Raw genomic sequence first — 15,703 nt, 5'->3', positions numbered from 1 at the left:
TTTATTCCTGGGCTGCAGGGGTGGTTCAATATCCACAAATCAAACAATGTGATACACCACATTAATAAAAGAAAGGAATAAGAACTGTATGATCCTCTCAAAAGATGTAGAAAAAAGCATTTGACAAAATACAGCATCCTTTCTTGATAAAAAGCCTCAAGAAAGTAGGGCTACAAGGAACACACCTCAACATCATAAAGGCCATATTCAAAAGACCCACAGCTAATACCATCCTCAATGGGAAAAATTGAGAGCTTTTCCCCCAAGGTCAGGAACATGACAGGGATGTCCACTCTCACCACTGTTGTTCAACATAGTACTGGAAGTCCTAGCCTCAGTAATGGGACAATAAAAAGAAATAAAAGGCATCCAAATTGGCAAGGAAGAAGTCAAACTTTCACTCTTTGCAGATGACCTGATATTCTACATAGAAAACCCGAAAGAGTTCAAGAAAAAATTGCTAGAAATAATACACGAATTCAGCAAAGTCACAGGATATAAAATCAAGGTACAGAAATCTGTTGCATTTCTATACACCAATAAGAAAGTAGCAGAAAGAGAAATCAAAGAATCAAACCCATTTACAACTGTACCATAGGATACCTAGGAATAAACCTAACCAAAGAGGTAAAAGATCTACACAATGAAAACTACAGAACACTTATGAACAAAATTGAGGACAGAAAGAAATGGAAAAACTTTCCAAGCAAATATTGTTAAAATGTCTATATTACCCTAAACAACCTACACATTCAATACAATCCCTATAAAAAATAACACCAGCATTTTTCACAGAGCTGGAACAAACAATTCTAAGATTTGTATGGAACCAGAAAAGACCCTGAATAGCCAAGTAATATTAAAAATGAAAAGCAAAACAGTAGCATTACAATCTCAGACTTTAAGCTATATTACAAAGCTGTAATCATCAAGACAGTACAGTACTGGCACAAAAGCAGACACATACGTCAATGGAACAGAATAGAGAACCCAGAAATGGACCCACAGATGTATGTGTCATCTTTGACAAAGCAAGAAAGAATATCCAATGGAAAAAAAGACAGTCTCTTCAACCAATGTTGCTGAGAAAACTGGACAGTGACATGCAGAAGAATGATACTGGACCACTTTCTTACACCATACACAAAAATAAATTCAAAATGCATGAAAGACCTAAATTTAAGACAGGAAAGCATCAAAATCCTATGGGAGAAAACAGGTAGTATCCTCTTTGACCTGGCAACTTCTTACTAGACACGTCTCTGGAGGCAAGGGAAACAAAAGCAAAAATGAGCTACTGGGACCTCATCAAGATAAAACGCTTCTGTACAATGAAGGAAACAATCAACAAAACTAAAAGGCAATGGATGGAATGGGAGAAGATATTAGCAAATGACATATCTGATAAAGGATTAGTATCTAAAATATATAAAGAACATATACAACTCAACACCAACAAAACAAAACAAAACAAAAACAAAAACAAAAACCCACCCAATTTAAAAATGGGCAGAAGACAGACATTTCTCCAAAGACATACAGATGGCTAACAGATACGTGAAAAGATGCTCAACATCACTCAGCATCAGTGAAATACAAATCAAAACCACAATGAGATACCACCACACACCTGCTAAAATGGCTAAAATTAATGACTCGGGAAACAACAAATGTTGGTGAGGATGCAGAGGAAGGGGACTTTTGCTCTGTTGGTGGGAATGGAAACTATTGCAGCCACTCTGGAAAACAGTATGGAGGTTCCTCAAAAAGTTAAAACTAGAACTACCCTATGACCCAGCAATTGTGCTACTAGGTATTTATCCAAAGGATACAAAAATGCTGAATCAAAGGGCCACATGCACCCCAATGTTTATAGCAGCATTATCAACAATAGCCAAATTATGTAAAGAGCCCAAATGTCCATCAGCTGATGAACAGATAAAGAAGAGGTGGTATATATATATATATATACATACACACACACACACACACACACACACACACACACACACACACACATATACATACACACACACACACACTGGAATATTATTCAGCCATCAAAAGATATGAAATCTTGCCATTTGCAACAATGTGGACAGAACTAGAGTATATTATGCCAAGAAAAATAAGTCTGTCAGAGGAAGACAAATACATGATTTCACTCATATGTAGAATTTAAGAAACAAAACAGACGAACAAAGGGGAAGGGAAGGAAAAATAAAATAAGATAAAAATAGAGGGAGACAGGCCATAAGAGACTCTTAAATATAGAGAACAAACTGAGGGTTGCTGGACAGGAGGTGGGTGGGGGATGGGCTAAACAAGCGATGGGCATTAAGGAGGGCACTTGCTGAAATGAGCACTGGGGGTTATATGTAAGTGATGAATCACTAAATTCTGTTCCTGAAACCAATACTACACTATATGCTAACTAACTTGAATTTAAATTTTAAAAAATAAATAAATAAAATGAAATTGTCAGATAACATATAGGATGCCCAGTTATATCTAAATTTCAGATAAACAGTGAATAATATTTTTAGTGTACGTATGACCTATATTTTAGTGTAAGTATGACCTACAGAATTATACAGGACATTTTTATACTAAAAAAATTGTTCATTATTTACCTGAAATTCAAATGTAACTGGGATCCTAGGTTTTTGTTTTGTTTTCCTTGCTAGCTCTGGTGAATGCTATTTCAATTAGATACAGACTATTCTGAGTAACAGCAGCATGTGGAAAATAGAAAAATGTGGCCAAAAGAAAACAGAAAATTTACTGGGTCTGATTGCATAAAGGAACTAAGATAGTGTTAAGGGAGCAATAAAGAAGAATAAAACAAAAACAATTTTTAAAAGTTTCCTGGGAGAAATAAAAAATTTCCACTTAAATATTAACTAATGCAAAGCAATAAAAGAAAGTGTCTAAATGAACAGTATAGAGATTAGTAGATAAGAAAAAGGACTAATCAGTTTCATTCAGCACAGAGAAAGTAAAATTTAAGATAAGCCTTGAAAGAAAGACAGGTCCTTGTAGAACTCTCATACTCCAAAGGGTAGAAAGAAGAGTGGCAGGAGAACAAAACTAAAAAAGAATGACAGAGTAATAAAAGTGAGTGGAAAAGGGAATAACAGTGAGAAGCTTTGGATGTGTATTTCTTGCTGCATTGGCAGAAACCAAGAGGTAAAGCTTTAGACAGGGAGATGAGAAAAGATGCTGATTCAGGTACATACAGTGCTTCATTCACTTATCCAATAAGTCCTTTATTCAAAATTTATTGGATGTTCACCATGTGGAGAAACTAACAGTGAGTGGACCAAGTGAACCAAACCAGACTGATGGCGCAAATGGGTAATTTAAAAAAAAAAAAAAAAAAAAAAAAAGGTGTTAGAGAAATGGGACCAAGTTGCTGAGGATCTTAACTGTGGTCAATCTCATGAAAAAGAGACATCAATGTATTTTTCCGGATCTCATTTTCCAGAGAATTATTCTGTTAACACTGAATGGATTTGTTTGTAAATCTTAAAAGTATAAGGTATACTGGAAGATGAATTTTAAAATTTAAAATTCTATATCATCCTCCCCAAAGACAAAAGTGGGTGATATGTATGTGAGAGAGGATGAGCAAAATGTTCATTGAAGCTAGGTGATGTGTATATGGGGGTTCCTTGTACTATTCTCTGTACTACCTCTCTGTATTTTACTGCATGTTTTAAATTTTCCATAATATTTTTAAAAAGTAGGAACATGTGATATTCAAGGGGATTTAAGGACAGAATGGCACTTGACTTTCTCAGTGAGAGAAAATCACAAAGATGTTATGTACAAGAAGATTAATGTGACATTCTATTTCCACGAAAATGAATGTTAACTCCTAAAATCACCCTGAAGGTACACCAAATCAAAGCACTTTTGCTCCCATGTCTGACTGCCAAGCAGAATTTATGAGACTATAATAGTTCTTAGTTCCATGGTTAACAGCATCTCTATGTAGACATGATATGCTTCATTGGGTAACATAATAAGCAAAAAAATAAAATAATAAAATAAATAAAAATGAAAGATTCTATATTGCTCTCCTTATATATCAACTGGTAAAGTGTGTGTCTTTTAAAATACACACAAACAAAGGTAATGCTACAAATAAAAGTCTCAAGGTTAAGTGGATAATGCACTCATTTAGGGTTTCTTTCCTGCAGTGAGTAGGCCAGATTTGCAGTATTCTGCAATCCTACTTTATGAACTAAAGGATACATTTGAGCTGTACTTGTCTATAGTTGTATGTGTTGTTGTGAAATATCAAAACTAATTGGTTGTTCTACTTGTGATTAAAACATAGAAAATAGAATGAAACTGGACCATTTTCTTATACCATACACAAAAATAAATTCAAAATGGATTAAAGAGCCAAATATAGGGGCGCCTGGGTGGCACAGTTGTTAAGCGTCTGCCTTCGGCTCAGGGCGTGATCCCAGCGTTTTGGGATCAAGCCCCACATCAGGCTCCTCCGCTATGAGCCTGCTTCTTCCTCTCCCACTCCCCCTGCTTATGTTCCCTCTCTAGCTGGCTGTCTCTCTGTCAAATAAATAAATAAAATCTTAAAAAATAATAATAAAATAATGAGCCAAATGTAAGACAGAAAACCATCAAAATCCTAGAAGAGAACACAGGTAGTAACCTCTTTGACATCAGCCATAGCAACTTCCTTCTAGATATGTCTCCTGAGGCAGGGGAAAGAGAGCAAAAATAAACTTTTGGGACCTCATCAAGATATAAAGTTTCTGCACAGTGAAGGAAACAACAAAATTAAAAGGTAACTGACAGAATGGGAGAAGATACTTGCAAATGACAAATCTGATAAAGGGTTAGTATTCAAAATCTATAAAGATCTTCACCAAAAACCATACGTTACCTTGGAATTAACTTAACCAGAGACGTAAAGGACCTATATTCTAGAAACTATAAATCACTCTTGAAAGACATTGAGGAAGACATAAAAAGATGGAAAGATATTCCATGCTCATGGAGCGGAAGAATTAACATAGTTAAAATGTCCATGCTACCCAGAGCAATCTACACTTTCAATGCTATCCCGACCAAAATACCGAGAACATTTTTCAAAGAACTGGAACAAACAGTCCTTAAATTTGTATGGAAACAGAAAAGGCCCCGAATCTCCAAGGAACTGTTGAAAAGGAAAAACAAAGCTGGGGGCATCACAATGCCGGATTTCGAGCTGTACTACAAAGCTGTGATCACAAAGACAGCATGGTACTGGCACAAAAACAGACACATAGACCAATGGAACAGAATAGAGAGCCCAGAAATGGACCCTCGGCTCTTTGGGCAACTAATATTTGATAAAGCAGGAAAAAACATCCGGTGGGAAAAAGTCTCTTCAATAAATGGTGCTGGGAAAATTGGACAGCTACATGCAAAAGAATGATACTTGACCACTCTCTCACACCATACACAAAAATAAACTCCAAATGGATGAAAGACCTCGATGTGAGACAGGAATCCATCAAAATTCTAGAGGAGAATATAGGCAGCAACCTCTACGACATCGGCCAAAGCAACCTTTTTCATGATACATCCCCAAAGGCAAGAGAAACAAAAGATAAAATGAATTTATGGGACTTCATCAAGATTAAAAGCTTCTGCACATCCAAGGAAACAGTCAGAAAAACTAAGAGGCAGCCCACGGAATGGGAGAATATATTTGCAAATGACACTAGAGATAAAGGACTGGTATCCAAGATCTACAAAGAACTTCTCGAACTCAATACACGAGAAACAAATAAATCAAAAAATGGGCAGAAGATAAGAACACTTTTCCAATGAAGACATACAAATGGCTAACAGACACATGAAAAAATGTTCAAAATCATTAGCCATCAAGGAAATTCAAATCAAAACCACACTGAGATACCACCTTACGCCAGTTAGAATGGCAAAAATAGACAAGGCAAGAAACAATTGTTGGAGAGGATGTGGATAAAGGGGATCCCTCCTATATTGTTGGTGGGAATGCAAGTTGGTACAGCCACTCTGGAAAACAGTGTGGAGGTCCCTTAAAAAGTTAAAAATTGAGCTACCCTATGATCCAGCCATTGCACTACTGGGTGTTTACCCCAAAGATACAGACGTAGTGAAGAGAAGGGCCATATGCACCCCAATGTTCATAGCAGCAATGTCCACAATAGCTAAACTGTGGAAGGAGCCGAGATGCCCTTCAACAGATGACTGGATTAAGAAGTTGTGGTCCATATATACAATGGAATATTACTCAGCTATCAGAAAGAACGAATTCTCAACATTTGCTGCAACATGGACGGCACTGGAGGAGATAATGCTAAGTGAAATAAGTCAAGCAGAGAAAGACAACTATCATATGATTTCTCTCATCTATGACACATAAAAACTAGGAAGATCGGTAGGAGAAGAAAGGGATAAAGAAAGGGGGGGGGTAATCAGAAGGGGGAATGAAACATGAGAGGCTATGGACTCTGAGAAACAAACTGAGGGCTACAGAGGGGAGGGGGGTGGGGGAATGGGATAGACCGGTGATGGGTAGTAAGGAGGGCACGTATTGCATGGTGCACTGGGTGTTATACACAACTAATGAATCATCGAGCCTTACATCAGAAACCGGGGATGTACTGTATGGTGACTAACATAATATAATAAAAAATCATTAAAAAAAAACCAAAATCTATAAAGATCTTATCAAACTCAACACCCAAAAAACAATCCAGTTAAAAATGGGCAGCAGACATGAATATACATTTTTCCAAAGAAGACATACAGATGACTAACAGACACATGAAAAGATGCTCAACATCACTTAGCATCAGGGAAATATGAATCAAAACCACAATGAGATACCACCTCAGACCTGTCAGAATGGCTAAAATTAACTACACAGGAAACAACAGGTGTTGGTGAGGATGCAGAGAAAGGAGAACCCTCTTACACTATTGGTAGGAATGCAAACTGCTGCAGCCACTCTGGAAAACAGTATGAAGTTTCCTCAAAAAGTTAAAAATAAAACTACCCTACAATTCAGCAATTACACCACTAGGTATTTACCCAAAGAATACAAAAATACTAATTCAAAGGGATACATGCACCCCTATGTTTATAGCAGCATTATTTACAAAACCCAAATTATGGAAACAGTCCAAGTATCCATTGACTGATGAAGGACAAGGAAGATGTGCTATAGTTATACAATGGAATATTACTTGGCCGTCAAAAAGAATGAAATCTTGCCATATATGACAACATGGATGAAGTTAGAATGTATTATGCTAAGCGAAATAAGTCAGTCAGAGAAAGGCAAATACCATATGATTTCACTCATATGTGGAATTAAGAAACAAAACAAATAAGCAAAGGGAGTAAGAAAGAGAGACCGGGAAAGCAAGAAACAAACTCTTTAACTATAGAGAACAAACTGACGGTCACCAGAGGGGAGGAAGATGGGGATTAAGGAGTGCACTTGTTGTGAGGAGTACAGCATGATGTATGGAAGTGTTGAATCACTATATTGTACATCTGAAACCAATATTATACTGTATGTTAACTAACTGGAATTTAAATAAAAACTTAAAAAACAGAAAACAAAACAAAACAAAAAAAACGGTCACTTCTAACTTCTCCAATCATGTTGGGTAAGGTACAAAATCATAGTTTTTAAAAATCTACCAGAGATGAAGATATAAAGAAACTTAAATAAATTCTAAAAAATTACAAGGCCTTCATGGAAGAGAACTCCATGTGCATGCCAGAGCAGCACATGGAAGATAAACCCACTGCAGATGGAGGTATGAAGAAATAAGCCAAATCTTCAATGAGTTTTTAAAGCCTGCATGTAGACTGGGGTGACAGAATTCCAAGGAGCCCTAGGCATTACACTGAGCCTGCATCCATCCACCAAACTTTCTCACAGTGCACAGGTTGTATACAAAAGGCAGGAGGTTTGATAGGACAGCTGAGAGAAATCCCCCCTTAGACACAAAGCCCCTACCAAATGTAAGAAAGTCACTTTCCTAAAATGGGAAGCAGGGCAGGAGAGTGGAGGAAAATCCCTCTGAGGCATTCAGGCACTCCTTTAAGAGCTAAGGCATCTGTTCCCTGAAGGCTGGGGCAGAGCAGTTGGGCAAAGAAAGATCTCCCAAGGCTCAGAAGCTGAGGCATAAAACAAGACAAAGAGCATTCCCCATAGGACTTCCTGGGATAATGGCAATGTTCTATACACCTTCTTTTGGGTGATGATTACATGAGCCTATAAAATGTCAAAACTCATTGCAATGAGCATGTAAAAACTGTGTGTTTTAAAGTGTACCGCAAATTTAATAATAATGTTTTCAAAAAAGGATCTAATGTGAAAAACAAAAAGCAACTAATCCATTTAATCACCTCCTTGGAAAAGCCTTAATGTTAGATTGTGAAATCTGGTCTCTCCCTCTGAGAGCTGTTAAGTGAAAGCCAGAAGATTCTAAGACTCACTGTGTCCACACAGTGTGGAGAAGCTGTGGCTGGTCTTAAAGTTTTAGAGGGACCTTTCAAAGAATTTTATTTGCAGGTTGAAAGGATATGCCTACCAATAAGTCTACAGGAAAACTGACAAAGGTGAGAAGTATTAAAAACTCAATGAATCCAACAATGAATGGAACTAATGGAAAACCTGCCTTTTTATCTTGAGGGACAGTTATTCTAAAGTTCCTGTCAGTCTAAATGCTCTAATGCCCATTTTTTCTGAAAACACACTACTACTATGAAGAAGAAAAGTTGTCTTCATGCTAATGAAGCTGAAGAGAAAAAGCCTTCCCTCCTCCGACAAGGTGTCCTCAGAGCCTTGTGAGAGGGAGCCTTGTTGGTGCCCCAGGGCTGCATGTCACTTTTCCAGCACTTTCTTTCATAATCTAATTATGGCTAAAAGAAGGAAATTAAATCCTTGATGACGGTATGTCCCAGGAAAGACGGAGGGCAGCAGAGCTAGCATGGCCAAAGAGAGAGGGCCCAATCTCCTGTCAGAGCAGTGGCATCCAATTTATTTTCTCCACCCACCTGAGTTATGGTGGCAACATGGCCTAATGAAATGATAAAAATACCTAAATAGAATAACATATATTAATATGAGAAATAAGTATGTGCCAGCCACTATGCTAAGTCCCAGCTATTTACTCCTTTGACTTTTTATAGAGTCAGTGAGATAAAGTACTGTTTTCATCACTATTTTACAAATGGGAAACTGAGCAGCTACCACACCCTGGGAAGTTGTGGATGCCTGCAGTTGAAACTGGGCATGAGAACTCAATATCTGGACGTCCTTCTACATGAAACACTATTCTGCTTCCCCAAATAATGGAAAGAGGCAGATTTTGGACTTAGAAAGCCCTGAGTTCAAATCCTGATTTTATACATACTGACGATATGGCCTTTGGAAGGACAGTTAACCTTTCTAAGCTTCAGTTTCATTCGTACGATACAGGTAACCTAACAAAATAGATGGATATAGGGGAAGAAAAGGAAAAATAAAATAAGATAAAAACAGAGAAGGAGGCAAACCATAAAAGACTCTTAACTATAGGAAACAAACCGAGGGCTGCTGGAGGGGAGGTGGGTAGGGGGATGGGGTAACTGGGTGATGGGCGTTAAGGAAGGGCACTGGATATGATGAGCACTGGGTGTTACATGCAACTGATGAATCACTAAATTCTACCCCTGAAACTAATAATATACTATATGTTAACTAAATTGAATTTAAATAAAATTTTTTTTAAAAATACAGGTAACATAATAACTCAAAAGCTATTCTGAGTATTATAGACAATTAATGTGAAGAGCCTGGCCCTTAGTAGGTGCTCAACAAATGGTAGTTATTACTGGTGATAATAAATCATATTACCTCTTTAATACTCATTTCTGGATCTTGTATATATACCAATTGTGTGTGTGGGTGTGATTGTGTATTTATGTGTGTGTATCTAAACAACGTATACCTAAAGGCATTGATAAGGATAAAAAAGGAGAAATGAAAGCTAGAATAACAGTTGTCCTTCATAATTACGCACAAACATACACATACACACATTTTTTCGTGATTTCTTCTCTAGAGGCGCTGAACATAGCAACTTAACATTTTAATTAAAGTGTGTAACTGATACACACATGAGGGTACTATGGCCCTGGAGTATAGAACATACATAAAGAACTGAAAGTGTAAACATTTCCATCTGCAAACACTGAGGCATCATGGTGTATTAGAAATATACCACTCAGACTTCTGTTCAAATCTTTGTTTTAATAATTTATGGCTATGTGACCTAGGGCAAGAAAGGTTATTTACCTTCTAAAGCTATAGTTTCTCTCATCTGTAAAATGAACATAATTATACATGGTAGTTTGTGTTAATGATCATAATATGTGTAAAACACCTGGTCTCTAGTAGATGCCTTATAAACGGTAGCTAAATTGTAATCATTATTGTGCTTTTATGTCTTATATCATAGTCATACTAGAAGTCAATCACAATTTCCATTTGTTTTCCATAAATCTTATAGTGACATCTTATAATTATATATCAATTACTAGAGTCACTCCAGAATTTGCCCGAAGACAGGGCTTAAAAATTCATTAATTTTAAAGCTATCCTTGATTAGTTACAAAAGGAATTAAGTAAGAAATAATCTCTTTTTAAGTCAGTGGAAGTGTTTTATTAATTTTTAATTGCAAATTAACTTATGGCTTTAATTAATTATATATTTTTTAAATTTTTAATTAGACCTTAATTAAAATTATTTCAAGTCTAGAAGGATCTATTTTTCTCTGTATTTTAAACAAGTTCTTTTAGACAATAGGCTGGCTGGCTGAAAGACTGAAAATTGATCTCTTTTCTGTATGTGGCCTTTAAAACATATATTTCTCTCTCTCTCTCTCTCTCTCTTTCTCTCTCTCTCACACATACACACACACACACACACACATATACACACACACACAATCAAACACAAATAAAGAGGCAAAGTTTGAAGAAAATCAGAGAGAACTTTAACAGTAAGGAAAGAAGTCAAGAGAGCCACGGAATATGAAAACAAGAGAGAAAAAGGGTCAAGTGAGAGTTGTCCAGGAAAGATATAAAACATCATCTTTGAAAGGGTGTTGTGGGCACTCATTACATAATATCTGCAGAAGTGTTCTGGTCTCCTGAGAGATGCGCGCTCTATCAATACAAGGTACTATGGTTTCTGTCTTTATAACGGAGAGATTGATATTCTTTGGTAAGATTCCATATCCAGTGTAGAAGCAACACAATTAGAAGCCTGAAATAGCACTTTTCCCTTTTTCTCCAACACAAAAGTCTCCTTCCAGTGTGTGACCTTCCATGCAAAACAGCTCATTTTTAAAGCTTAGTTCCAGTCTCTTAAAGATCCTTGGTTACAAGCCATGGGAAAGGATATCATGTGACAGAGGCACAGTCCTTTCTAAGTGAGAGGGGAAATGTCCTGCTACAATCATCCTTAGTGAGGAGAACACAACACCATTAGGTAGTCAGAAGAATTCTTAATCATCCTAGAAACAGAGAGGATACCATGCTCTCATTTTTCGACTGTCCTCACTTTCCCTTGTGAAATATCTCAAGGTGACAATGAACGGATATAGTAAATTCCTAAGAAGGTTTAAAAAGCATGTTGTAGAGGTAAATATTCACTTGAGTTAAAAAAGAAAAAAAAAAAGCTGACTAGAGCAAGGAAAGTGTTTCTTTCTGTCCCTCCACAATCATTGATTATTAAAGTTGTATTCACACTCAGATTGCTGAAGGGTAGGAGACATCATGTGATGAATATTATAATTAGAGTATACAATACACAAGTGGTTTCAAATATTAAGTCACTTACCATGTCAGTAGAAGAAATAGTTGGCAAATCCTCTGGGGCCAATGTAGTGTCATTAGATATTGAGATATTAACTGTAAGAAAAAGATAATCTTTTACCATAAAAGTAAAATAAAAATGACCTAAATGCATAATTCAAAATCTAAAAATGCTACGCTAGGCATTAAAAATGTCTTCAATGATAGCATAAAGCACAATGAATTTTTCTTTATTGTAATTGTATTCACTTTCACCTAGATCAAAAATTACCAAAGATTCAGACATATCTCTTGTACTCTAATCTGATAAAAACAATGGCAACATTTAAGAAAATGGTATTACAATTTGTTTCAGGTTTCGAAAAAAGAAAAAGAAAAAACCTTAACCATTACTAAAAGGCACTCAATATATTTTGCCTAGTGAAAGAAATGGATGTTAGTAAGTGAGTAAGGTGATCACTGGCTTTATGTACAGTCAAATCTTGCAAAGTGGAATTTCACTAATTAATTCGGGATTTTTGGACATTTGGACAGCATATGAGAAAGTGTATCTTTGCAAAACATGGGAAAAAAAATCTTTCAAATAATAATAAATTATATAAATATAATGGAAATAAATATCTAATTTTAAAAAATTATTTTCATATAATTTGGCATTATTTGTAGATTTATTAAGAGGTTACTTTTGGAGGAAACTAATTTATTTATTAAACCAGCTCTCCTCTTAGAAATATTTCATTTTTTAAAATTTTGAGTCTAAAATTAAAACAGTATTTAAAAAGAGTTCCATAATTAAAACATTTTTTATCAGAAAAAGCTTTTTCCTACTACATGAAGTTTTATGTGTTATAAATTGTTACTCGAGAATATCCACAACTTGTGGAGATACTATAAAATGACACTTAAGTTTTTGTCTTTGAGTGTCACATTTAACATCCAAATTGCTAATTGTTATTTGGTCCCCTTCTGCCTGCCCCCAAGCCCCTAGACTACCTTTTTAGTTTGCCATGTTTTAGGTCCTCCCTACATAAGCTCTTAAGGAGAAACAAACGGATTTATTTGATTACTAAAATTTAGAATATAAGATCCATGAGGGAAGAACAGAAAAGTCAAGTCTTATTCATGCTTTTCCCCAGAATCTACCTGGTCTGGCACTTAACTAACAGGAACTCAAAAATATTTATTATTCAACCTTAAAAAAAAGGAAAATTCTGCCATTTGCAGAAATATGGATGAGGGCATTATGCTAAGTGAAATAAGCCAGACAAAGACAAATACTGTATGATGTCACTTATAGGTAGAATCTAAAAAAATTTTAAATAATAAATAAGTACAACTCACAGAAATAAAGAGTAGAATAGTGGTTGCCAGCGGTTGGGGGTGGGGGGCTGGGGGAAATCGGAAGAAGTTAGTAAATGGGTACAAACTTTCAGTTATAAGAGGAATAAGGTCTGAGGATCTAATGTATAATATGGTTACTATAGCTTATAATACTGTATTGCATAATTAAAATTTGCTGAGAGGAGGACTTAAGTGTTCATAAAATAAAATAATATAAAATAGAATAAATGTGCAGTGATGGATATATTAGTTAACTTGGTGGGAATCCTTTCATAATGTATGCCTATCTGAAATCATCATTTTGTACGCTTTAAATATATTACTATATTACTATTTTACTTCAAGAAAGCAGAAAAAATACTTGTTTACTGTCAATAAATGAGGCTAGAATAGGGACCGACCATTTAATGAGTTCAAATGAATGAGAGCAGATAAAGGCAAAAGAAATGAAATAAGAAAAACAAATAAAGGGGAGAAAATATTTAGCTTGAGCGCTAGTTTTTCTCAATTTTGGAATCCATTCTGATCTTTGAAGGTTCAGGAATTGTTAAACTTTTAATCTAAAGCTAGCTGCTGCTAGGGCATCCCTATTTCCTCAGTAAAAGAAGAACATGTGCAAACTGTTTTCTTCTTCTGTTTCATTGCAGGTCATGGAAACAATCAAAATAGGCTAAAGGATGCTTGGCCCAAATAGTGAAGCCAACCATGAATCCATTCCCAAAAGGAAGAAGGTGTTAGTACATTTTAATTAACAAAACCTAGATTTTTATTACGATTTTGTTTTAAAAACCTAAAATACATTTTCTTACATTACTCCATTTGCTCATTTAAAAACACCTGTGAGCATGTAACAGGTATACTTTTATACCCACTTTATGTTGCATGGGACTCTGAAGCAAGCTATGCCAGGTTTCTTGCCCAGGACTGTAGTCAGCCAGAAGTAGAATCGGTATCAAAATTTTGTTCGGCATTCTTTCTCTTCCTACCCAGCATTTGATTTTTGTGGCCACAGAACTGGAGGTGGGATAATACTCTCCGACGTTAGATGATGTGAATCTCAACTGCGAGCTGAAATGTCTGACTGGTCTGAGCTTTCGAAAGAAAATAGCATATATGAAATCACAGGCACTATTTAGATGGTGTCTGGGAAGCTGCTCTTCCTGAGCAAGAGTCTTTAATGCAATTTTATGAGCTTCCTGTCACAAGAGAGTGAAGGTCTTTTTGCAACATACTTTTCTGCATAAAAACAAGGAGTAGGAGTGAGGGAGAAAGATATCCAAGCCTCTTTTTTTTGTGAAATGAATGACAGATAATAAAGACCACAAGTGAACTAAAATAGGATTCCAATCTGAACTTTCAGTAACTACTTTCAAGTTGTAGCTACACATCAATTCTGCTCATCTAAATTCCTTTTATCTTTTCAGTTTTCCTCTGAGACAAGCTACTAAAGCATACCGGCTCTAAAAATCCCAAAAGGCTAGTATCAAAAGGACCACAAAAAGTATATGCCTTTCCTATTTATTTTAGTATGTAGCTGCTTCAAGAGAACTTCAAAATAAGTATATAAACAAGCACTTCCATAAATACATATTGGCAGAATACGGCAGAGTCCATAAGTAAGACTAAAAGTAAATTTCTTTAAGCTCACCTAAGAGAAAATGATCAATTCCAATTGGGAGTTTGATCTATGAGAGCCATTGGTCGCCATTTGGATCCAGACACATACAAAGCAAATATTTTGGCAACCAAGTGCAGAATGATCTACGTATTTAGAATCTGAAATATCCTTAATTAGGATTCTGAAAAGGTCAAATAGAAAAGCACAAGCACACTGCACTCTGTCTTCACTATTTGCTCTGCACCATGGCTTATGAAGCAAAGAAAGTCTTTGCCCTAGGAATTTGGCTAATTTAGAATTAGCCCATTGTCACTGGGACAGTTTGTGTCCCATACTTGGTTTCAGGGAGTTTTCACAGGTTGCTCATTTTATGTTCCATGGATTTTCACTTCTGGATCCTCCTTCCTGTGTATCAAATTCTAGCTGATCCTGTGGAAGAGGGGAATGAACATCGTCACAGTAACGGACATTTAAAAATGTGCCTGGGAGTGCTCCTATCTTAAGCTGGCTTTTCCCCCCTCTACATTTAATGAGAGATCTACAGAAAGAAGAAGCTGCAGTAGCTCTGAGCAGGAAAAAAAGGGTGACATCCGTACGTTAATGTTAGTATACCTCCGGCACAGGGAATATCCATTGTACCTTTAAGGTTGTCCTTCTTTATCTTCTAGTACCTGGCACCAGGAACTACCCCCATGACTCCCCGCTTTACACATTAGCAGCTACTGTAACATCAGGAATATATACAAAAGCTTCAAGGTCAACTAGGAGGAACAAGTGGCCATCGAGGCAGATCTGTCTGCTGTGATGTCCCACCCTGACACAAATTAGAGTAAGGAGTGCTAAGAACACTGGGCTGA

General features: G+C 36.2%; 1 protein-coding gene across 10 annotated transcripts in view; it reads right to left on the bottom strand.

Moving 5' to 3' along the window:
* The window catches only part of SLC4A4 (solute carrier family 4 member 4), a 351,418-nt gene that overhangs the window by 65,959 nt on the left and 269,756 nt on the right, over positions 1-15,703 (bottom strand). For all 10 annotated transcript variants that reach the window (XM_026510000.4, XM_048211820.2, XM_044388202.3 and 7 more), the window contains one exon: positions 11,913-11,983. In XM_026510000.4, coding sequence (XP_026365785.1) covers positions 11,913-11,983 — 71 coding nt within the window. The remainder of the gene's footprint in view (positions 1-11,912; positions 11,984-15,703) is intronic.

Source organism: Ursus arctos, unplaced genomic scaffold, assembly GCF_023065955.2.
Source record: "Ursus arctos isolate Adak ecotype North America unplaced genomic scaffold, UrsArc2.0 scaffold_9, whole genome shotgun sequence".
Classification (NCBI taxonomy): Eukaryota; Metazoa; Chordata; class Mammalia; order Carnivora; family Ursidae; genus Ursus; species Ursus arctos.
The sequence above is the reverse complement of the archived record's forward strand: the minus strand, read 5'-3'. Positions and strand labels throughout refer to the sequence as shown.